Raw genomic sequence first — 26,761 nt, 5'->3', positions numbered from 1 at the left:
CCTCTCTGACTTTTCCAGACATATAAGTGTCTGCCACCTTCTAGACAAAAAAATAAGTAAGTAAATGGTTAGACAACTGGGAAAGTTATCTTATAATTTAATTATGAGGCACAAAATGGTTTGTTTAATCAATTATGAATTTAATGATGGCACTTGACTTAATGTAATGTTTTGATTGTTGAGTCTATGTTGCATGACTTTGTTGAGATGCCTTGCTGCTGAAATGTGCTACACAAATAAAATTTGATTGATTGATTGAGGGGATAAAATGGTTGAAATGAATTGACAATGTATGGGTATTACATTATAGCATGAATTGTTGAAAGGACATAGTTTGCGATTACTTGAATATTAATTTTGTCTTGAAGGAGCTTTTAAACAAAATTTACTATTACTATTTATTATCAATTCTGTTTGTAAAACAATAGTCAAGAGTGTCACAGGATGAAATATTCCACCAAAAATCACTGCTGCCTTTCACTTTACAAAAGGTGTAGACAATTTATATTTGCTCCTTTCTGGTGCAATAAAAAACGTTGAAAACTCAATATGATGGATCACCTGTTTCCTGAAAGACTCATCTCTTCTCTGTAAGTTGACTCAAGCTCCAAAGCAAAGGCTGCATGGATGGGAAATCAATTCAAAAACTAATGGTGCTATTTGGGAAAAGGTTAACGGCACTGCTTAAGTACTGCATTATATCATGCTGAATGTTAGAGGTAGTGTGTTTTACATGGTATTTATTGTCAGCAGGACATCTTAAGGAATTCTGTGACTTTACAAAAAGCTACATAGCTTACATAAATGTGATTTGCATGCTAGAATGGCCCAATTAACAGGTTGGGCCACCTGATAAAGAAAAAAGGAATGGATGAACTGAAAGTTGTCAAGACAAACAGATGAAGCAGAATGCAGTAAACTCTCTTCCACTTCAGGCAAGTTTTTTTTGTCTTGAAAAGTACAGATGTTTCTGATCAAAGCTATCCAGCTGTCCCACTCCTGTTCTCTCATTCTGCTGTATCTGACTCTCAGGAATCTTTCTCCCATTCCTTATTTCACGACCTCTCTAATCCAGCCTTGTAAAATATTAACTGCCCTTCGCTCGCTGTTCACCATTCATCCTCCTTCCTCTGGTGTACCCATTTTCATTTCAAACCTCCCTCTGCTCTTCATCTTTTCACTCCATCTCACTTCCTCCTCTTTTTTTCCCTCTCCCCTCACTCCTCTTATCTCACTTGCTTCTGTGGCTCATCTCAGAACACAGACATCCTAAATGAAGTATCAATTAACCCCCGCCTGCCTGCAAATCTTCACCGGCAGCTAGATGATGGAAGGCAATGATCAGACCAAATCGCACAAACACTCTGTACGTTTACATGCAGCGGTGGGGCCGAGATAAGACGGGCAGGAAACAGGAAGTGGGTTTATTTGAGCTTTGCTGCCCCTACTCAGACACAGACATGTAGAGAAAACGCACAAATGCACCCCCACACAAATACTCGCACAGCTGCAGCTGCCTCAGTGTTCACATGAAAGGAGAGGCAAATGCAGAAAGAGTTGGGGGGGGAGTGAATGTTAATCTCTCTGTGGGAAAGAGACAGAAGAGGATAAAGTGATAACTTCATTCCAATATGTTTGGAAAGGAAGTGAATATGTGAGAGCATGTGTGCGCATAGTTCTAACCAAGTGGTTTTTTTTCCTGCTTCTTCCACAATAACATGTCCCGGGTGAGTGTGTGAGAGTACATTAAAGCGCACGTGGGCTGAGTGCATCTTTATCAGCGCCAGACTGTGAAAGTGTCAACAGGAGTTTATTGCAGATACTTATGTCATGCTGCAGTTAATCGGATCCTTGGCTTTTAAATCGGCAGAGGGATTTACTGTTTTGCTGTGTCATACCTCTTGAGCATCGGACAAACCTGACTAGCTGAGCTATCCGGTAAATATGAAAGCACGGGTGATCTCCTTGTTGAAATAATTTAAAAAAACATAAAATGATAGCTGCGGCAGAGGGAAAAAAGTACTGAACACTTTTCTCAGTAAATATGGTGATAGTTGGGCTATAGACATAAAACACTACCAGATGGAGTGACACAAATAATGACTGCTCTCCATTTCTTTCAGTAAATTGTCAATTGGATTTAAGTTAAATGATTGAATTGGTCACTTTAGAATATGACTTTATTTTTGTGGTTGTGTGTTTGGGATCATTGTCTTGCATTAAAAGCAACTTTTATTGAACCCACAGATATTTAACAAAATCTGGTGCATTTATGTTTATTCCTCCCTTTCATATTGTACTCCTGGTGTAATGTTTTTTTGGAGTGAAGTACGGTGTTTTTCTTTCTCCAAACACGACGTGTGCAGTCACATCCACAGGCTTCAATTTTGGGCAGAAGGTTCTTTAGATGATAAGCTTCAACTTGTTTATTTTTCAGCAGATGAATCTTGTATAGTGAATGTGCATAGTGGATATGGTGGGTGATTGCACTGGATTTTGTTTTTGTGAAAAAAATCAAACAAAGGAAAAAAAAAAAACTTGTGAATTTCAGATCTTTCTAAAGCTTTGTGTGGATAGTCCCTATCTCTTGAGTAACAATTTAGTTTATTCCTCTCTTATCTGTCAAAAATGTTGCAAGGACCATCTGGTCATGATAGAGAAGTTATGTTCTTTACACTTTTGAAATCTAACCCACCTTCAATATTCAGAAGTTTGGTGTTTAAGTGAGACAGTACAACACTTATATAAAAGCAAAGATGTCCAAACTAATTTATTCTGAGCTTCTCTTTCTAAAACTTGGATGCTTGCGTTTTCACATGAAAGCATGATTTCAGAGCATTGCTTAACACTAGTGGAACTCTGATGTGCCAGATTAGCTAAAAACTAGTTTGCGTGTGTTTTCATTTGTGTCTGAATGAAAACACACGCAAAGAGTGCATGCAAAGATGAAGATAACATATCTGTTATCTGTTTGAAACGTTGTGCAAAATCCTCTTTGTTTTGAGGTTGTTTATGCTGCAAATAACAACTGCAGCATATGATAGAAGGCTTTAGGGTGACTGTAAATAAACAGAGAAGAGCTAACCCTGATGCAGTACCATGTTTGAGTTTAAGTCAATGGGTTTTTTCTTTTTTTTTTTTTCATAGAATCCATCTAAGATGACTCAAAGTTCAACAAACCCTAAGCAATTTGTATGATAGATTAAAAAGCTGTCTTTACACAGAAGCCTGTTCAGATTTGTAACAAGCTGAATTTGGGGACCTGATCAGTGTTTTGGTTCTTTATCATATTGCTGGAATGCTTTGAATGGTGGCAGTGTTCTTTTCTTTTTACCTTTGATCGTTAACAATAATTTAACTGGAGAACCAAAGATTTCCATCCATCCATCCATTCATTCATTCATTCATTCATTTTCTATGCGCCCTTGTCCCTAGTGGGGTCAGGAAGGGTGCTGGTGCCTATCTCCAGCAAACGTTTCGGGCGAGAGGCGGGGTACACCCTGGACAGGTCGCCAGTCTGTCGCAGTTCTTGTATATCATTGTACATAAAACATTTCTAATGTTTCAGAACTTATTCAATGAGGTATGTTACAACTGGAAATGTAAAAAATATCTGAAAGGAGGCAGTTAAATTACATGTGCCATTTATACTTAGAGTTGAAATTTCCAAGCGTCAGACTTGATATATTAAGAGAAAGGTCCCATGTAGTTAAATTATTCATGGTTACACAGAGGCACAGTTGTAGCACTGTTGCAACGCTGCAACTCACACATGGGTAGCCATAGTGTGAGACATTGGTACCCTTTCACTTTTAACACTGAACACCTAACCCAGTATGCTGGGTCAAATCCATAACACAAACCCTGTCATCTTAAATCCGCTTCTGGCCCGTCTTTTTAATCACAGCCTCCTACAATAGTACCTTTACACAGAGCACTTGTTCTCAAAAGTTAGAAATCTTTTGTTGAAAGATTTGTTATTCATTTTGTTAAAAGGTAAATAGAGCTTCTAAAATGTATCTTTCACATATTCTAAGAGAAAAATCAATTATGATCAAGAAGTATTCAAAAAGTGTTCATTGTTTGTTACCAGCAAGTGAGAAAAATTGATCTGCTTAAACTAAACTGATCATTTTCCGGGGCTCCATCTGCATATGTCAGCAAATCAACCGTTTCACTGTTGAACTTTGAAAAGGCACGGCTCCCCTTGAGCATGAAAATTGGATTTACCGATAAACGTTCAAGTTTATTTGAGAATGGTAAAACACAACAACCTCTAACTTGGCCTGATGGGGTCTTGCCAATGAATCGACGAGGAGGGTTGGATGCGCATGGAGCACTTACACAGGCGTGCACTGTCACAAGAACATGACACTTTGAGATGGTAAATCAGACTGAATTTCAATTTCATTTCATGTCACCGCTGTGCAGCCAGATCATAACTTATAGGTGGTTGCTTCCACAGAGTCGTACTTTAAAAAATACCCAAGCATGCATGACAGAAGCCGTAGATGCAGAATGATAGAGCCACAGTTTTATCCTTGCAAGTGTATATATTGTTCAGATTGAAATGCAAAAACATCCAGGCACAGCCCTTCACAGCTGGTTCTCCATAATCAAACTTCATCAGTAATCTAATCAACTCAAGAGGGCGTGCATGCTTGTTTAATGAGTTGTGCGCTCTCTGGATGCATCTCTGCGTGAGTTTGCGTGGGTGTCGCTCTGGTCAGCTGTGTGTGCGTGTGCATGCAGGCATTGTTGTAGTTCTAGTTCTGATGTATAAATATGTAATTTGAAAAGATATCGACTCTATTGTTAGCTGTTTTACAATAGTAGTGTATTTATATCACAGAATGGGTATACATTAGTCATATATTTATAAGCACAGCAAGTCAAGTTTATTCTGTTATCCTTAAACATGGTCTTATTTTCCTATGTATATATAAAAAAGAAAATTAAATGGGTTCAGTATCTGAACTCCTCCTCGCATCTGATAATACAACTGAGGCTAGAACATTGTCATGCCAAATGGTACTTGTTTTATTTAACAAGTAATTTTACCAGTATTAAATCAGCTAATCAAGCCGTCACTTAGAAACATCCTCGCCCCTAACTAATTTATGTACGGTTGTAATGCCTGATCAACATAGAATGAATTAAGAGATGTATTCCTGTATGTCAATTTGCATACAGCATGTAGAACACTGAATCACTTTCCTCTTCAAGCTTGACTGACTTACTATCCAGTGTCCTTTTTAATGTTTTGTAGCTTTTATTGTATTCTTATGTTTTGTTGTTGTTGTTGTTGCTGGTTTACTTACAATTTTCCACCACAGGTAGAGGGTAATATGTCTTTTTTTTGTTTTTTGATCATGGTGGTGCCACTATCTAACTGGTTCTGTGGTTTCCTTTTCTGCAACCATACAGCCAATCTTGTGTCAGTCCATAACTGCAACATGTTCCAGTCAATGTCCAGTAATTATTTTTCCTTTTTGTGAATTATTGCTCTGCAGTAACACCGTTTTCATTATTTGTCTAAGTATCTCTGCAAAACATGTTCCCTAACATCATCAGTTTAATTTATTTATACAATTTAAACAGCAAACAGTGTTTGTGACCTGGAGCATTTGCAGGATGATTTTTAATCCTACGTGTTGATGTAAAAATTTTGACAGTGTTTGAAAAGTGAGTCAGATTGTTAACCTTGAACAATGATATGAAACTTTTGGTGTGAATGTAAGAGACGTTGCGCCTGTGTCATCTCAAGTCTAACTTGGGTATTAAAAAAAGTCATTTAAGTTATTCAGATATTCACAATTGAAAGAGAATTATTTATTTCTAGTTACATTTAAGGATTAAAGCAATTCTTTTTCTATTGTTAGTGCATATTAAACCTTTACAATTTTTAGATCTACAGTTCTCATAAGAGTTTTTCTTTTCAAATGCTTAAGTAAATATTAAAAGTTATCTGTTGATAAGTGCTCAAAGATTAAGCAGTATTGGTTAAATGTTAATTTATTGAATTTGGCCTAAGGGCAAACAGTAAAAGATTTTTCATCCTGAAACTAATGAAACTAACTGATGAAACTAACTTATGACAGTAAGACAGGCTACTGTCAGGATTTTGTCAGTAGTTTTGTCCTGACAAAATCTTGTCAGGACTACTAACAACTGTTAGACTAGACGTTGTGCATTTAATGAAAACAAAAAAAAAACTCGATGTATTCTGGGCAATGACTTGACTTGTTCTTGGGGTCAAAGGACTTGCCCCCTGAAAACTTGAGTTGAATTTGATTTTCCTCACATAAAAACTCTCAAACTTCACATGGATTTGGGAAAATGATTTGGTAACCTCTCTGTTGTAGATGCATGCTCAAACAAATGCTTAAGATTTATTATATTTTTAATCAAACAATTCTATATCAAAGTTCACTTGAATGCTCACTTTAGAGACTGTGTATATATGTAAAGTGTAGTGGACTAAAGTGTTGTGCATGATTGGCTCCTTCTGACAGACAATTTGGCAGTGCATTGACTTTAATATGCATTTTATTATGCAGAGCTGTGTGTGTGGGGGGGTGTGTGTGTCTATGTGTATGCGTGAGTCAGCAGGAATGTGTGTTTGGAATCAATTGATTTGCCTTTGAGCGGGGATAGTGCTCTGCACAGCAGGTAGCATCAGTGACCTTAAAACAAGATACTTATGATTATGTTGACTCTTTGTGGTTATACACGTCTTTGGGGAAACAACATGGCTGCCAAAAACTGCAATAGAATCACAGAAACCAATGCTCATGTTGGATGTAAAGTTTAACTTTTGTATGTTGGACCAAATTCCAACCAGTAGAAAAATATCTTGGCTGACGTGATAAAATATTTCAGTGTAATCCCATTTTAACTTGATCATATTGTATATGACTCTCAAATGCCGCAGTAAAGTGTATGCAGCTCTCTTTGGCTGCCATCATTTGTTCAGTTTTCAATTGCTTCTCTCTCTCTAAGGTTTATCTCACTTGAATCTTTCATCAGGACAAAATGTATCTAAATATAAAGACAGCATGAGTTAGCTCGTCTGCTTTTCCTCTCGAAAGGACATAAACTGTTTATCTATTACGGCTGTGTGACATCAACATAAATAAGAAGAATGATGTGTAAAAAATGGTTTTGCTCATTTTTTATTTGCATTTTGGTGGGAAATAAAAGTCCTCTGATGCTTCTCATAGTGCTTGGTCCATTACCAAGAGATCAATAGCACTTGAGTTGAATGTCATAATGGTTATTAGGCCTGCTTGTCTGCATGGTCATGAGAAATGAGGGCATTATGCAGGGGAGCGTTCTCATGTGTGAGTGAGTACATGAGTGTAATCATAAGTATCTGCCTGTGTTTCCACTGTTGCTCTCATGTTTATTATGCATGAGTGGTGTATGTGCAGACTGCTGATGATCAGGGATATACTGCTGGTGAATGGTAAAGTTTTAACACTGTCATTATGGAGTCAGTATAGCTGTAATGTGAGAAGGACTGATGGTAAGGGAAGAAAGACAAGCTTAAATATAGATATGGTTAAATCCTATAGAATGGAGGTTTAACCATTCTATAGGAATGATTTAGAGATATCAGGACTACTCTACCCTATAACTACCCTGCTGTGTCAGCCAATCCAATTATCCATCATGGCGATGTGACTGTGTTCTAGGTATGCCAAGAAAATTCAGTAACAGGGAAAAACTCACCTTTGGTAAGTTGTGAGCATTTAATCTAAAAAGAAGGGAAACGTTATTGGAATGACAGGGACCCATGCTGTTGGCCAGCATGAATATCAGTAATTATATAAGAAAGTTAAAACTGCTTTTGAGAAATAGTCTATGCTCTATATCTAATCAACATGGTTTATAATATCTGCAGACTGGGTAAAACTGTATAACCTGACTAAAAATAAATAAATAAAATTTAAACTAGGCACCTACTATTTCTTTTCTTGACCATGTTTATATCTAAAATAAGTAAGGCACGTTATTTTTGCTGGTATGTTACCACCTCTTTTATATTCATATTGCTTGTTTGAAAACATACTGTTCAATACATCTTTTTTAAGATGTATTGAATGGAGAATATTATAATGTGCTATATAAATAATATTACCTTACCTAATGAATTTATCCAAAATGAATAAAATTATGCATTGTTGACATTCCCAACAATTTGTCCCTCTGAGATAAGTGCATCTTCATCAGTGCAGAGAGAGTATCTACAAAGCATAGCATGAGATTATGTATTTTCGATTTATTGTTACAATATGTGTAATGTGGGGTACTTTATAAATTTTGTGACAGATATATCCAATTGCGTCAAATGAGTTAGAGAAACTAAGAGTTAGACTGAGCTACTCTAAGCTAGCTGGTTATGTAATTTTGGTGAAGAATTGTTCAGTCATTGTTGGCCTTTACTGTACAGTAAATGGACAGGAAAAATGGAGAAGACAGAAGGAGAAGATATGCAGTCAATGGCCTGAGAACGGGTCGTTGAGGATCACAGCTCATTGATGACTGCAGCCTTTACACGTGGTGCATACACACTACCAACTGAGCCAGCGCCCCCTAACTAGTTAATAATTAATACTTGAAAAGTTTTGTCTGGTGTCTCAGACTTTATTATATAAAGAAGGTTGACAAAAGAGAAAGCTAGAAAAGCGAGTGAAAACTAGGACATCCATACAACCATATGGGTGGGAGGAAAGCAAGGAAATGGGACAGAGGATAAGGGATAAGACAGCCACTAACTCAGAGTGAAAAGAGGAAGAATAGGGTGTGAATTTTGATATAATAAAATAAAGACAATACAAACTTTAAAAGACGACACAACTGAAAGAGTGACTGGATATTGTCTAGGTATGGAAATTAAGATTTTATTTACTCCTAAAGAGATTTCTGATTCTACTCTTGTGCTAGAATCAGTGCAAGAGTGATTCTAGCCAATGACACCATTTTAATGGTGTGTGAAAGTGGACTGAGGTATTTTGAATGCCGATCTTTCCTTTATTATAAAAGTTCTGAAGAACATCTTCACTTACTTAGATGGAGCACTTGATTTAATAATACTTTTCTCAAGTTTCACTTCTCGTACTTGTCACATAGAGCCATGGGGCACCGGCATCACCATCAAAGCTGACATCAAAGTAAAACCGTATGGTTTTTGCTCAGATGCAAATAGCTTTTTATGTAAATAAAGTCACACAGGCTCACTCAGAGTAACTTGACAGAGAGGGAGATCAAAGGAAATTGGCATTTCTTGGCACTAATGTGCGTACATGTGCTCACATTATTTCAGAAAATGTGGAGGGTAACCATGGAAGGTAACTGAGATGAGCAGAGCAAGAAATGGAGAGATGGTATAGGATGACAGGATGCAAGAATAGATAGGGAGAGTTGGGGTGGCTGAGAGAAAGTGAAAGACAGCAGAAGGCAGAGAGAACAAACAGTGTCAGGTTAATGTTAATAGGGCCAAGGATCTTGTCCTATTAAATATAGATGACTCTGTTATGGGACATGAAATATACATGAAACACTCCGTTGACATCTATATCTTCTGTGTTAAGAGCCATGTCTGAGTAGACCAACAAGAGGAAGAGTGCTTCAGTTGAAAAAAAGGAGGTATTGTGGAGAGAAACAAAGGAAGGAAGTACAGGAACACAAAGAAAGACTGTGGGGAAAAAAGATATCTAAACAAGACAAGGAACATGACAGTATTTGATCTGACGCCAGTTGGGGCATCTTTTTTTCCCCTCTTTTCTTCATCCACAGTTTTCTTTCCTGAGATGGGGATCAATATTTTATTGTTGTTTCTTGTTGTGCTGCTGATCGGCTGTGCTTGAGTCTTAATCTGAGGTCTTCACTCCTCGTGGTCACGACAAGTCTCTTGAGACTTGTCAACAGAGCAGGGCTGCTAACCCCTGATATCCCAGCTGAAGCGCCTATTAGGCTCACATAAATACCTTAACCCTAGAGGTCATGGTACATACAAGTTTTCTGACAAACTACTGTTGACTTCAATAGCAAGATAGTTGACACGAGGATAAAAGTATAATAGCGATTTTCAGTAATTCTTTTATTCTGGTAAGGCTCTCCGTATAGAATAGAATGTGAACTCTTTACCTCACTTCAAACAGAGAGGGGGAAAAGCCCAGTGCTATTAATAGACTTAAAAATTCCTTTAAAACTTCAGTTTTTCCACATTCTCTTTCTGTGCTACAATAAATCTGATGCTAAGTAAGGCTTACAGCGGGACAACGAAGCCAAACAATGATTGAATACAGATATATTTCTTGTAACAATATTTTTCCTTCACCATTTTTAGATTAGTTAAAAACTTTTCCCAAGAAAGGAATTTTTATTTTCTCAGTTTCTCAAAGTATTGGTAAAAGGAACAGTTGCTCATTGAGAAATATAGATGTTTTCCTTATGACTGTATCTGTTCATTAGCCTACAGCCAGCATGTACAGAGTGGCATTACTGGCTCTATACTGGCATACTGGTTTTTAAAGTTATGGGTCAATATGACCTTTCACCAACTTATACCCTTCTTTTGTACACTCCTAATCTTTTCATTTTAGTCTACCTCCACATTGTACCCACTAACAAATATTTCTTCCTTTCTTCATCCATGTATTCATTGTTTTCCACCTATCCAGGATACACTTGGAGAGACAATTCTACAGTGGAAACCCAGAAATTACTTTGCTAGCAAGATTACCCTGCTCCTTCTGGGAGACTATGAGGTGTACCCTGGCTAGAAATAATATATAGTCTTTCCAGTGTATTCTGGGTTTGCCCCTGAGTCTCTTCACAGTGTAATGTACTTGAACAACCTCCAAAGGAAGGCATCCATGAAGCTTTCTCATTAGATGCCAGAAGCACATCAATTGACTCCTTTCAAAGTGGAGAAACAACAGCTCTACTCTGGCCACCTGACAGAGGATTCTCAGTTTAGTTACTTGGACCTAGAATCTCTTTCTTTCAGTCACAATTCATATTTTTGGAGCGTTTGTGAAGGTCATAACATAGATTGTCAGTCATCTTAAATCATCAATCAGAAGTATGCTGTAATTTGTATGTATGTTATTTCCCAACTACTTCATATTACACCTTATTTGCTTTGGTGACTTAATCCCTATAATCTCATGAAATGTGAGCATTTTGAAACATTGCCTAGTGGGGACGAGTTCATACAAGGTAAATGGTAAATGTCAGGTACAAAATAATCAAAATTATAAAGGGACAAAATTGCCATCGCCCATTTCTTATTACTTCTGCCATTGTTCAAACTTTTTTTGTTGTCACCTTTTGGTTTTCAGTTGCAAGAAACCAGTACGAGCGGAGGGGCAGCGATGTCACCATGCAGTGCGGCTCCCTGGAAAGTGACGCATCAGTGTCATGGAAGGTAAACGGGACAGACATCGAGGCCCAGCACCAACTGAATGGACCCAAACTGATTCTGACCCAGGTTGACCTTGACCACAATGGACTCTACAGCTGCTTTCAGAACCCGCATGGAGAAAGACGTGATACCATCTTCCTCCACATTGGCAGTAAGTAACCGAGTATTATTCTCCAAAATGAGATTTGACATTTCTACAGTTCTTCTACAAGCAAAAATAATTAATGTAATACTCTTAGTCTTTATTTGTGTTTTTATTTAAGAACAATATCTGTTACAAGTGACATTTTGTTTTAACATTTTTGTTGTTTGCTCCATAACAGTCTTTAGCTAAGTGATAATTTTATATGTTTTAACATTTGAATACTCTTTCATATTTGGTATGTTAGTATTAAGCAGGAATTTCCATGGCATTCCTTAGTGTTGTGCCTAATACTAGATGACAAGTTCTAATGATTAGTTGTTAAAATGACATTCTTTTTGCCATTATGACTTGCCATTTTAATAGTCATACAAAAGATGTTTAAGTGTCAATTTTACAGCATTTCTGAATGGCCTGTGTGATGGAAGCAGCCTCCTTTGAGATCCATTATTTTGATGGGGATGGTTTTATACGCTCAGTCTGTGCATAGTAATACTGTTGAGGTGGGATTGACTCGTGAATGATAGGACCCCGTTGAGGATGGTTGGATTGAAAATGTCTTTGTCATATATGGAAGCTTCCTTTGGAAAAATAAAATAAAAAAAATAATAAGGAACTGAGAAATAAAACCCTAAAAACATGTCTTCTGCATTGCGTGAATAGCATATTTTAATTCTTGCAATGGTTGAATTCCATTGTGTACATTACATAATGGAAACTGAATACTGTCATTATGTTAAGCATATGGATTACAGTGTATGCAATCCATGTGTAATCCTATCAGTTTGGAACATTTGGTAGGATCTTCCTAACTGATAGGATTACATATAATACAATAAAAAAAATAGGACAATAACAGACTGACAAGAACATTGTCTAGAAATAGTCCAAATTTAATATGGCATAAACAACATGAAATCATGGATCAGTGATCCATGATTGATTCATGATCAATAGTTCAGCCAGGTGGTAATGAACTTTTATTTGGCACCCTTTGGTTTCCTTAGTGCATTGTTTTCATGTCCTAGGTACATTAGCTTTGATACATGATAAAGCCACCCCTTCACCACAATGTCTGATGACTATTTCCACCAAGGAAATACACCATGTCACATAGTTCATAACATCTGAAACGGTTTCTTGAACATGTACTTAAGTGGTCTCCTCAGTCACTACGACTGAATCCAAAATAACATTTTTAAGATTTAACAAAACAGGACTTTTGTGTCTTTGATCTGAAAAAACTGCACCAACTGCATGATGCAATAATTTCAATGTGAACCATTTTTGAAGCCATAAGGAGGTTCAACAGGAACTGGCAAGGCTTACCTAATAAGGGATGAGTGAGTGTACTACGTCTTGTAAATAAACCAATAGTTGAGGGATTTTTCTTTAGCTTTATACTGTGATAGAGAACCTTCCATCTTGTTAGTTATTCATCACTAAATAACAGAATTAGCAATAGTAACTTAAAAATGTACTAATTAAAGTATTTGCAACAGTTTTCTGGCTGAATAGAGCCCACATTTATATATATATATATATATATATATATATATATATATATATATATATATATATATATATATATATATATATATATGCAGAATATGGACTGGAAACCCCGAGATCAAAGTGGGAAACACCCCCAAAGGTGGCGGAGAACGCCAGAGCTAAGATCCTGTGGGACTTCCAGATCCAGACAGACAAAATGGTAATGGCGAACCAACCAGACATTGTCGTAGTGGATAAACAACAGAGGAAAGCCGTTGTGATAGATGTAGCAATACCAAGCGACTACAACATCAGGAAAAAGGAGCACGAGAAACTAGAGAAATACCAGGGCCTCAGGGAGGAACTGGAGAGGGCCTGGAAGGTGAAGACCACAGTGGTGCCTGTGGTCATCGGGGCCCTCGGGGCAGTCACCCCCAAACTGGACCAATGGCTACAACAGATCCCAGGAACAACATCAGACATCTCAGTCCAGAAATGTGCAATCCTTGGCACAGCCAAGATACTGCGCAGAACCCTCAAGCTCCCAGGCCTCTGGTAGAGGACCCGAGCTCAGAGGATAAGAACCACCCGCGGTGGGTGAGAAGGGAATTTTTTATATATAAAAAATGCAGACCATAATTAATCCCATGACTTGAAAAGCAAAAGCTAGTGTTGATTATAAATCGCATCTTTTCTAACTTCCTATACTGGTTAGCTGTGCTACTGTTGCTGACTTTAAAATAAGAACACTAACTGAAAAGGCAGTTATTGCCATGTTGATTTTATTTCTGTTATCTTGAACAGTTCTACAAATCACATTTGACAGTATGTGATGGTGAAGACAGATTTTTTTTTTTTTTTTTTTGAAAAGCCAGTTTAGTTTTGATGTTTTACTAGCCACTGCAAAGGGGCTTTGGAAATGAATGACTGCCACCTAAACCTATTTGTGCTGAAGTAATTAAAGTATAAACAAACAGAAGTAAATTAAGCTACAGCAACACAAGTATGAAATTATTTTGAAAAACGGGGTCAGTTAATCTTGCTTCAGTTCATTAGTAAATCCTGCCTGTATGATTGCATCTGCTTGTCAACAGTCGATAGTAAGCCAACCCCATCAAAATTGCACTGCAGTATTGCTATTAAATGTAACATTTCCATGCAAATGTTTGATGAATGAGACTATATGGGAGCGTGACAGTTTGGTTAATCATATTGGCAATGATGAATTACCAAATGCTAAAACAATACTGAATTAATGAGACTTTTATGTTATGGTAGATTGTGTCAGCAGGGTGGATGATGCAATACATAAATAGTCCAGAAAATTTGTGGATAGAGATGGAGAAAAAGACTGAAATGCAGATGTGTACTACATGTCTCTGTGCAGCCCTGTGCATGAGTGCGTTTCCCTTCACCAGGCGTTGTGTTTCTGCATCATAATGACACTTTGGTGGTCTCAAACTATGCATGCAAGAGAAAAACAGACTTTCATTGTGTAACCATTCATCAGGGGTCAATTATGACTCTGTGAGAACAATACCTTTGTGGTCTAGCCTGGCATTGAGTTTAATTGCCTTGTTAAGAGTTGCTGATTTTATGACATGTTCAAGACACACACTGGAGCAACATTAATCCTGTTACTGTATACTGGAGAAACTCTTATCAATCTGTTTGTTCTTTATCTGTTCTCCAAATTCATCTCTGCAGGGTGTCTGCATTTCCATTACATTGACTGTCACCTCCAGAGGTTGAATGTGACACACAGTCGTGGCAGACTACAGTTCTTGTGATTACCATCATGATGATAGTTTGATTTTATGCAGTGTTTATAACTCACACCAGGGGCTTGTTATGTTTCTGAAAGATAGCAGTGTGATCTGGAGAATTCCACAAAGCCATCTGTCTAGGTTTTTTTAAATTTTATTATTATTATTTATCTCTACAATGTTTTTCTTTTTCTTCATTCCTTTGAAATTCTGAGATAAAATCTTATTTCAGACAAAGAATCGATACCGCAAAAGTACAGGCTGTCTGCCTTCACTTTTCCTGTTCTCTGACTTCAGTTTGCGACCACATTTGTTAGTTTTTTGTTTACACTGGTTCACATTAACAACAGACGACGTCATCCGCTAACTCTCTGTGTATGCCTGCTGAATTTATGAACCGTGTCAACAAAATGTCAGCACAAGGAGACAGCAGTTGTGTGTTGTGGAAAATTCCCATGCCGATGCAACGTCTCCTTCCCTTCCTCTTTGCATTATTTCAACACTTTGTAAAACTGTGGGATGCTTACATTTTCTCTGACACTTTAGATACACACAAAGCTTGAGTGGCTTCAAAAAAGTACACGGCATTAAGCATGAATGTCAGATGGTGAAGTAGTGTGGATGTGAATAGATACACTACCATTCATGGGCCACAAGGTGTGTGGTAATCAGTGGGGCCTTTACTGTAGACAGTGGTGATTTTTGATGACACATTTGGTTAAACATACGGAGCACTTTCAAAGGAGGCAGAATTAATGTAAGTAAAAAATTGGTCAGACCTAAACAAGTTGTCTGTCGCGTGTTGTTTAGTGTGTCAAGTGGGAATAATTGCCCCCTGTACTGTGAACAGTGTTAGCACTGAATTAAAATATGAGTGTTTACCATGAGGAGCTAATGAAGCTGAAGTTAGTACTGGACTAACTTAGCTTCCAATATGGTGCTAAAATAAAAGGCTACTTGGATGTTTTATAAAAAATCTGGACTGCATTTTAACATAATCTAGTTCAAAATATAAGATATTCTACTAAAAGATGGGCAAAGGTGACTGTAGACCAGTGACGTGTGGTTACTTTCACAGCTGGTGAGGCACTGACTTAATCATAATCAGATTTACAAATATATACCCCCTGCATGATGTTGTTTACATAAAGAAATTTTGCGCATGCGGACAACGCTGGAGGGCAAAATGACTACATGTCATGGATAGCCGCACTGCCGGCGTAGAATAATTAGAAAATTGCTGTAGCCGATACGATTTCTTCCACTGTGAGCTTGTTTGCAAAATGTAAAACCTACATTCTTAGAATCAACAAATAATGGTCAAGGCCTAAAATACAAGCAGGGAACCTCAGAAGAGGCAGATTTGTAAAAATGTTATGTTGCAAAATGATGTTGCATAGCTCATAGAGGTGTGAATGACACATAATTCACTCTACATCATACAAACATGGTTTGACAGGGATCTTGAGCTGTTACTTAGGACCAGTGACATTTCAACCTAAAACTATCCAGATGATTGATCTTTGGGTTTTAGATACAAGTTTGAGAAAATGTTATTTTCTTCTGAATTTGACTTTATAAATCTCTGAGAATCCAACAGCCTTGCACAGTAAATTGAACTGCAGAAAAGAGAAAGAAAAATGGGGACAAATACATGGGTTTAAAGGAGCCATTTCCTCTGTCCTGGAAGCCGTCCTTTCACAAATGCTCTGATCTGGCATTTAGCGGTGAAATTGTTATAGCCCTCTATACCCCTCCAGGCAGGACAAATCTTGCAAAGTCTAACACCTCGTTGATTGTTATTCTGCTACTCAGTCACTCAGCATGCCAGCTGATGGAAGATGAGGAATTTCTGTTCCTTTTAGTGACCACTGTAACAGTGATGTATTTTTTTGATCTTAACGTAAGGAATGTGATAAAATAGGCTTATCCAAAGCATTGCTATAACTAACATGATCTTTGTTTCAACTTACAAAGGTGCTTAGAGAGAGGCAACTGACAGAAAGCAACAGATTTATTTATTGGAGGTTTCTGCTAACTATTTTAATACCACATGAGGCTCTAAAGTGTATCTAATTCTAAAGATACAGTTGAAACCAGAAATGTGCTTACATCTAACAAAAAGAAACGTATACCTTTTTTCTCACTGTCTGAAGTTAGATCAGACCAATCCTCTGTTCGAGGGTTATCAAAAATGATTTCTATTTTCTAAACTCCTCAGTAATGACAGAAATAATAAGTTAGAGATTTAATTATTAATGTTCTTCAAAATCAGAAGTTTGCATACATTTCTTCTGCATTTAGTAGGAATGGATTTGAATCATATAACTTGGGTTAAACATTTTGGGTTTTCTTCCACAGGTTTCTCACAACGTCTTGCTGAAATTCTGACAGAATTAGTGTAACCAAGTCAGGCTTTTAGGTTGTATGTTAACCAGCATGTAGGAACATCTGGACAAACGTAAAATGGCAGTAAATTATGTACTGGTCAAAATAAAATGCCTCTTTTTGAATATTGGCAAAGCTAAAATATGCTCAGCCCTGAGTGGTCATTCCTGTGTTTTGAGGGTGAGTGAAAGGAGGAGTGAGTTATCTTGTTAAATTGATGTGCGCTCATACATGCACATGCACACCCCAAATTGGTGTCTGTTTCCTTTTCCTGGGCGGCTTGTTTTGGCGTAATCCCTGCACACATACCCATTCACTCTGGGGACCTGTGCTACATTGCAGGGTAATGGAATTGTCTCTTCGCAGACAGATCGGGATGGAGGAGGAGGAACTAATGCAGCTCTGTTGGGACTTCCTCTTTAAACTTGGAAGTATTTGGCCTCGCGTGTAAGGTCACTGGTGGAACTATTCAGCTTTTTGGTTAATTACTCCTCTCTCTTTAGCTAGTGTCAAATCATTACTGGTAAATAGAACATATAGAGAACTTGCAAACCCTTAGAACTACAATTATATCTATCAAAATTTGCTAATTGATTTGTGTTTCAGTCAACTGAAGCAGCCGTAGATAAAAAAAAAAAATCCAGATGGATAAATATCGTCTTACAATGTCAAATCCATTATAGATGTATATAAAGGCATGAAATTAAGAGATTTAGAGCAATTTAGAGCTGCACAATACTTTTCATCACAATCATCATCTTTGTTTCAACGTGTGCAATACTGCAATCGTGAAGGATGTCTGGGATATAATAGCTGGTTGGTTGCAACCTTTTAGAGCCAATGTGTTCAAACTTTGTTTGCCAAAAACATTATTAGCCATTTAGACAGGTTATTATTGTTTTTCAATGATGAGTAGATAATGCTTGATCTTTTTGTTTTGTTTTTGCAGATATAGATATTAGTGACCATGATCATGAAAAAGAAAAAGTGATGAAAATACGGGTGAACTGCAGTTCTTATTGGCTTTGAAGTAGTCAACAATTTTATGTTTTTCCTTGAATGGTGCAGCCCTTGTAAAACACAGAGAATTAGATGGATAGGTACCTATTGTATGAAGACCCACTGAATAAAGTCAGCTGCGGTTAAAAACCAAAACCAGAGAATCCCATTAAGCTGAGCCATCAATTAGCAGTGTACCTACTGTAGACAAGAATCCCATTAAAGTTTTCTACTTTTAACCAACAGTTTCCCACTGCAAATTTCATGAAGCCAAATGTTAGTAAACATTTCTAATAGCAGAAAAGAAAAGTGTAATTTGAAACTTGATGTATTTCCACTCTTATTTTAGGGGAGCAGGGTTTTGAAACAAATGTTAGCAACAAGTCATGAAAGCTAGAATTTATGATGTTACTGACTCAGAGATGTTGGTCGACTTTCGAACATCAACTTGGCAGGATCCAAAAATACTTCACAAAGAGCAAAATGGCAAAACAGATTTTTTTGTGTGTTTTACTTAAGAACTACATCTAAATTCAGATTTGTCTGGATATTTATTTAAGTCGACTATATGTTGTGACTGCATATGAGGCAACATGGGATGTGGGTTACATTACATATAGGCAGGGACAATAGCATCTTGTCATGTTTGTCCTTAGGCTCATACTCCACAAAAAAATAAAATAATCTACTTATTCCTGCCCACATTGTTTCCCAGTTCTCTCTTTTATTCCAGTTCATCCTTTTCTTGTTCTGCTCTATATTCTAAATTTCCTCTTCTCCACTTCCTGCTTTACTTGCAAGACAGCAGCAATGCTCATCATTTTATTGTAACAGACAACCATAACAATTGGGGAAATGGGCCTGGTTTAGAAAGTCAGTGTGGAGCCAGAAAATAAACTGGAATATATATGAACAGAAGAATGTGTTTGTGTATTTTTCTCTGTATATATGCTGGATATCGTAAGCAATCTGGAGAGGCAGACTGTTTATTCCTTCATTTTTCTCAATGCTATTTTGTCCAAAGGAGACATTGAGGCAAAAAATCATTAGCAGCATCAGGAATGCCCCAAGTTCAAGTTGTGTATGCATCTTGACTCGTAGTCAGATTAAGCTTCATCTTCTGCAAAGTTGAACTGAAGGGGAAAAATACCATTTGAAATTTTGCAGTTTTGCTAATGTTTCTCAAGAAGACTGAAGTCGGATATTCAAATCTACACATTACATTATTTTACATCAGTCCAAATCTTCTCTTCTTATTTATCACACTTATTCATCTCATGTCATTTCCTGCTGCACATCCATCAGCACAGGTCTCATATCTTAAATTTCCGCCTGTACGATTCGGAGTGTATCTCATTCAATTCTCTCGTTTTCATCTGCTAATCCTCTTACAGCACCCCCCAGTTTGTCACATCCAACCTATTACTCTCTTCTTTTCTTGTCATCTTTGTCAAAGTAGTTTTGTTGTCCTACCTTGCACTAAAAAGACTGCTTCTGGCACTCTCAAATATACCTTTTTTTAGCTGTAAAATATTTATATTAGATTCTATGTGAACTTAAATATTATCTACATTGCTAATATTCCCACCTTAGGAATGAAGACTGTGAAAATGGAATACATTGTAGTAAGTTGAAGGGAGGGAGATTGTCAGATAGTCACATAGGTTGTCAAGCTTCAGTTTTTTTTTTCTCTCTCTCGCTTTCAGAAACTTAGACAGGTTCGACAGGATAGAACACTGTAAGCTTTAAAATGTATGAAGGAGAAGTTGCAAACAGAGATATGATCAAGTCAGCTGAGTCAAGAAAAAGTCTAGCTGGGAAGAAGTCGAAGTGGAGGTAAAAGTGAAGTTGAGTTAAGCTTTGCAACAGACAGAGGGGCTTAGTTTGAAGAACTGCAGCCTAACACAGGAAATGGTGCAGGCAGAAAGAAGGCTCCAGGATCTTTATGAGGATTTTTCTTTTTTCTTTTCCAAAAGTGAGAGTGATGAGAAAATGCACTGCACAGGTGGTGCATGTTGTCAGCCAAAACAATACGGATTATAGTGTTTTGCAGAAATACTCACACCCTAGAGGTATTTCCCCCTTTGTCAACCAAATATTGTTTTTATTAGAATTTACATTCAACATAGCTCAGTAAGATTGAATGTACAGTGTCTGTCATTCTACAAGTTCTTAGTTGTATTTAGGTATAAACTAAATCCTTACACATAAATGTTTTTAATTTTATTTTGGGGTGATAGACAAAAGGAAGTGCAAGTGTATTTTAAATCTTTGTTTCCATGTCCTTTTGGTTCTTAACGATGCAGTACTTTGTGTTGATCTATCAGCTAATATCATAAACAGAATACACTGAAACTTATAGTTTTAGATCAAGTGTGGGGAAGCTCAAAAGGCTCGAATGCTTTCACAAATTATGGCAAGATATAGCATCTGCTGTGTGGCATTATTGAGTGATAAAACAGAAGTTGAGAATTGGTCAACCTAAAATCAACACATTTCTGTGACAAAAATGAAAGCTTTTTTTTTGTTGTTTTTGAGGGAATTATAACTAATTGGAGCAAACTTTTGCAGCTTGAGCATCACTTCTAGTCTTCCAAAATACTTTCTCCCAATCCAATTAAATTTTTACTTCTCCAGCTTCAGTTCACTCAAATGTTCTGCAGAGGGGAAAAAATGACATGAAGTATATCTGGTAATTGGCACTGCTCAAACATTTTGGTATTCTGCTCCATTTTGCTAACATCACCGTTTTGTCTGCAAACTCCTTACAGTCACTCTTTGATGTTTTTACGTGTTTCTTTCTTTGCTCTGTCATAATTGACCTCTCTCTATCTCTCTCTTTTACCAATTAACTAGCACATATAACTGCATGGCATACATGGTGCTGTAGCGCTTTTCCCAGTAGGGTTTCTCGTGGTTGCCATTTTGTTTTGTACATCTGCCAAGAAGGTGAAGGTCTATGCCCTCTTGATTAGTGCCCAGTGAGAAAGAAATTTCTGCTTTGCCTCTGCCCTTTACAATCCCCATGTGTATTTGTGTGTACTGGAGAGAGAAAGACAGAGGGATAGAGGGGGGAAAAAGACTTTGACCAGAAACTATTCCCTTTGGCTCAGTGTCCAGCAGTGAGGTTGAGCAGTTTTGTTCTCTGACGTCAAACGACTGCGAATGGTCAAATATGAAAACATGGTCACTCTGTGAATGTGTATGTGGATATGTCTGCAGAAAAGATCCAAATATCACATATCTTTTAGACGTGCAACTGTCCACTTATGTTGTCCCTTTTAGCCACGTACATGTCACATTTTCACTAGTCTGATTCATTAGAAATAAAATTTGTTTAGGAAGAGAAATATTCAACAAGAACTCAGGAACTTTTGAGTGAAACAAAATGCTTTCAACTCGAGCATTTTTTAACTGGCTGTTCACACTTCATACCGCTATTTAATTGCCCTCAAACCTTATTTGCACCTCGGTAGTGAAAAACAAGTGCACAACAAAATCTAATTTAAAAAATGTATGAGAAAAAAAAGCTTCTTTCCCTCCTCTCCCTTGTGGTCCTGAAGCCATCTACTGAAATACACAGCTTGGTCAGAAGCAACCAATCCGAGCAATACCTGCCTTTTGCGTTTTACTAAGCAAATGGCAGGTAGCATATTCTTCACATGGGAGACTGCTCAGGCTAGTTAGCATGGCCACCATTGTTGGAGGATAAACAGTTTCCCTTAAGTAAGTAATCTATCCACCATTGCCACATTAAGCAGCGTGTACATAAGCTTGACTGACAGTGCTAAGACCATCCTCTTGGCTGTGATCGGTTGTTTCTTAATGACCTTGGCTCACATGAGTCATATATATATATATAAAAATTCCCTTCTCACCCACCGCGGGTGGTTCTTATCCTCTGAGCTCGGGTCCTCTACCAGAGGCCTGGGAGCTTGATATATATATATATATATATATATATATATATATATATATATATATATATATATATATATATATATATATATATATATATATACAGTACAGACCAAAAGTTTGGACACACCTTTTAATTCAATGAGTTTCCTTTATTTTCATGACTATTGACAATGTAGATTCACACTGAAGACTTCAAACTATGAATAACACATGTGGAAATATGCACTAAACAAATAAGTGTAAAACAACTGAAAATACCCCTTATATTCTAGTTTCTTCAAAGTAGCAACCTTTTGCTGTGATTACTGCTTTGCACACACTCTGCATTTTCTTGATGAGCTTCAAGAGGTAGTCACCTGAAATGGTTTTCACTTCATAGGTGAGCCCTGTCAGGTTAATAAGTGGGATTTATTGCCTTATAAATAGTCATGAAAATAAAGAAAACCCATTTTAATTAGAAGGTGTGTCCAAACTTTTGGTCTGTACTGTATATATATATATATACTACACAAGTCCCTCCAGAAGCAGTTCACAAAAAGCTATTATATTCATCTTATGAACATTTAAATCCCCCCCCCCTGTGGGACATTGCTGAAGAAAGCAGCTAAGGGGACTGGATTGAATGACTCACGTGAGCCAAGCTCATTTGCACTCTTGCCATGCATAATTTGTACAATGCCATGTTGACCAATAGCATAGCATTTATTCTTCTCCGATAACATTTCATAGGTTTAAAGCAGGGAGAGGGGTTTTTGACGATTCCTTTTTGAACAATCTCTCCAGATTTTGCACTGTCTAGAGACTGTGCACAGTCTGTTGGTAGACTCTTTAGGTCTCCCAATAAGTTTACGTTGTCATTTCGGTCTCCAGAGAATGTTGAAAACAGAAGAAGGTTGATCTTATGTCTAGGTAATCATTTATATTTATATTACAGGGATTGTTCTGGTTGACAATAATAGTTGAACCAGTGACTTTGGTAAATTACTATTATTTCTTAATATTGATAGTCCAATTAAAGGTTGTATTTTTTCTAAATTTTTCAGTGTCAGATTTTGTTATGCTAATAGTAGATTTTTTTTAACCTTTCACCCACCTGTCGATAAGTGTAGAATGAGGAATGCATTTGTGTGTTCTACCTGAAAGCCTCTCTGTTTATTGACTTTATAGTTCAGTGGTTATTCCACTGTTTAGACACAAACTACCTTTCACACACAGAAATAAGATATAAAAGGCACAAAAATGAATCTAAAAATATAATATAAACCTCTGATGCATGTCTGACATTTTCCTCATTACTTTTAGACATTTTCATGACAAGCAAAAATAATCAAAAACAGAATGCCATTTATCGTTATTACTTTCATATTCTGCCACAGCCCTAGGCAATTAATCATGACAAATGGCATGTGTCACATGGAAATATTTCCATTTTTTGAAGATATTAACAATGTCCCTCATTTCACTTACTGCATATTTTGTCGAAGTTAGAAAAAAATCCTTTTTTATTTGGTATCTACACAAAAATGCACTAACTTTAAATAAATGTATTCACAAACAAAAAACAGATATGCTTTGAAGCCTAGTATGTTCAACTTGCATATTCATAAATCATATTTTCTTGCATATGTCCCTATGCATGTGTGTAATGGACTAGGCTCTAAGATAATTTCATGCTTCATGATAAAAATGCCTTCTCTATTTAGTCTACTGGGGCAATTTGTATTTGATGCAGCTGGTCTGCTGAAGGAGATTGGTCCTCACTCACTCCCTGACTTATTAAACCGATAATAACATACAGGCAGCCTGATATGCCTCCGACATGTGCTTCAAAAATGAACTCTGCTTGTGCCTCTATGACAAATAAGAGAGAGGAAAATATTCTGGCGTTTTCACTCTTGGGCAAGGCATATATTATCCTGACTAAATTCCTATAGGAACATGGGAACTGCTGTGAAACACAAAAGGAAAATGTAAAATCATAAAAACTTTCAGATTTTAGTTAACAGTAGATGGAAAAAGTCTAACTTAAAGTTGTAAGCATTCATTATTCACAATGTTTTATTAAGTATTATGTTTTGCATATACTTCTTGACAGGAGAAGAATTTGAGGACATCATCTTTTATATTCTTTGTTTTCTATCCCAGTTAAATTTACTTTTGATATTGAGCGGCAAAGACGTAAAATGTAGTACGTGATAACAGTGATTATCTCATTTAGGTTTAACCAGAAGAGGTGCAGAAATTGTTAAGTTATGAAGTTAACTTTTAGTTTAGTAACAATAAGAAGTCAATAAGCAAATTCCAACTTTACTCTTGGTGCCAGCTTATGGTTAGCTAATTGAATTTCTTCAATTTTTAAAGTTGTTTTGTCTTGTCTGTCACTGTTTCCTTTTCTACCTAAATGCATTGTTGCATCTCTTTTCTTGTCCTGACTGTTGTATGCAGCAATACAAAAAATTGCTCAAAGTTGTAGATTTACTAAACTCAGTTTTCCCTCATTAAATAAAAAAAAAATCAGCTGATATCTTCACAATTGCTGCTGTAATAGAGATTTCGAGGGTGTTGGTCTGGAGCGAAGGCAGCTATGAGACTAGACTGTGACTGTGGATATATGAGATAATTTCTTTCAACTGTGAGACTCAGAATATACTGAACAGAAAATATCTGAAAAAATCAGACAGATCTCAGAGTTTCACAGAACTGCATATAGGGACTGGGACATCTTGTGTTTCGGATAAACAAACACTGCCTCCTGGACTTGCAGACACTCAAACACCACCACCAGAAGCGTTCTCAGACGGACTCATGCACACATGTTGCGGTGGGTGGATGAAAGGAGTTTCGCACAGACACAAGCTCCTGTGTCGAATGAGCCACTCGTATTGTGGAAAAACACAGGGATGTTGGTCTTGGCCGGACAGGAATGTGGGCCGGCTCGTTGCTCTGAAGTGTGTGTGCATGATGTATGTGTGTAACCGGTATAATCTCAGTTATTTGTAAAAGCTTTGCTTCAAACAGTTAGCTCGCACCTATGTACATATGGACACAGAGTAAACACACTCAGAGCAAATCTAATTATCTGTTGGAGAGTTTGAGTTATTATAACAGTTTTGACGTAGTACTAGTTGTAAAAAAAAAAACAAAAGGTTGTGGGACGCATTTTATTTTGGCATTTCATATCTTATGTTTACTCTATGTTGGAGCTGTGTATTTACATTGGATTATTCTCTTTTTAGCCCGTGATTTTGTTTCTCCCTCCTGTTCTCTTAAATATCATTGTAACCTCAACATAGACGTATGTGACAATAATCAGTTTAAGAATATTTGTACTTTTTGTTTCACATGGATAATGCTTTTAAGCAAATGATTACAGGTATATCCAGAATTGTTTCTGTTGTTGTTTTTGTTGGTTTACAGTTACTTAAAACTGAACCTGCAGTTTATCACAAAGGTTTGGGAGTACATATATCCAAATATATATATATAGTTAAAAAGTATAGTAGGACATAAGGGTAAAGCAACAGTCATACATTTATAGCCTTGGGAGGGTTATGCAACAGCCATTTGAATTATACAAATAAAAAAGTTATGGTACTGCTGCTCAATAGCCAAAAATCCTCCTTGTAAATCAAAGTTCATTGGGCATAAATTGACCCAGAATTTGAGTGAAGTTCCCATAACCAGTGATGATTTGGAGAGCTGAATTATCTACTGTGTTTTATAAAGTCTGAGTCATCATGGTCGTCTACCAGGATATTTTAGAGGACATTTTCTCAAGCTGAATGATAGCTATGTTGAATATCTACTGGGTATTGTCATAAGGAATATTAGAAACACCAGACTCAACAATGTAGACAAGCTGAATGTCACCAATAAGGCAACTTGGGCATCTTCAGAACCTCAGAATTTACACAAGCTGACTGCCTCCACACCACCCAGTACTGGTGTAGGAGTTAATGGGGCTAAAACAAGTACTAGGTGTAGTCCATTAACATACTTTTAAATATGCCAACGTTTCTGCCTTAAAATGTGTGTTTTATAGATGTTATAGTTGTAATTTTCCAGTAAACGTTTGAAGCTTATAAAACATTTTATTTAAATCCTGCCATATGAAGCTCAACCTTTTTACAATATTCATGAAATAAAATCCTGGAGCTTTTTGCAGTTCAAATTTACTTCTTCTTCTTAAATTTTGCAGTTTTTAAAATAATTATTGTAAAGTTAATAAACCTTGTTACTGTGAAACTCAATTAAAAACAGCTAACCTTGAAATTAACTGTATAAATCAAACTTGTGTTAACAATAAAATTGGAGAAAAAAGAAAGACTGTGTTCAATCCAAATTACCCTCATCAGAAAGTTGCATATAAAATAAATCTCTGGAGAAGGAAACTTTTTAATAAGGGAAATTTGCATAAGCGTTAAAATTTTATTTTCTCACTTATCTTATAAACTGGCATGGGAAGGTACCAGTCTTAAGTTATTATGAGATTTAAAAGAAAAATAAAGTTACCATTTTAAAACCACAAAAAGTTTCATTATCCAATTTCTTCACTAGAAAATCTCTAATGCAGTAGTGTCCAAAGTCAGTCCGCAAGGGCTAATACCCTTCATGTTA

At 36.8% G+C, this 26,761-nt stretch overlaps 1 protein-coding gene across 3 annotated transcripts in view; it reads left to right on the top strand.

The window, feature by feature from the left end:
- cntfr (ciliary neurotrophic factor receptor) overlaps nt 1–26,761 on the top strand; it is a 235,475-nt gene that overhangs the window by 119,708 nt on the left and 89,006 nt on the right. For all 3 annotated transcript variants that reach the window (XM_032570005.1, XM_032570004.1, XM_032570003.1), the window contains one exon: nt 11,352–11,585. In XM_032570005.1, the coding sequence (XP_032425896.1) occupies nt 11,393–11,585 (193 nt within the window). In that variant the 5' untranslated portion in view covers nt 11,352–11,392. The remainder of the gene's footprint in view (nt 1–11,351; nt 11,586–26,761) is intronic.

This window comes from Xiphophorus hellerii, chromosome 8, assembly GCF_003331165.1.
Source record: "Xiphophorus hellerii strain 12219 chromosome 8, Xiphophorus_hellerii-4.1, whole genome shotgun sequence".
NCBI classification, from domain to species: domain Eukaryota; kingdom Metazoa; phylum Chordata; class Actinopteri; order Cyprinodontiformes; family Poeciliidae; genus Xiphophorus; species Xiphophorus hellerii.
The sequence above is the reverse complement of the archived record's forward strand: the minus strand, read 5'-3'. Positions and strand labels throughout refer to the sequence as shown.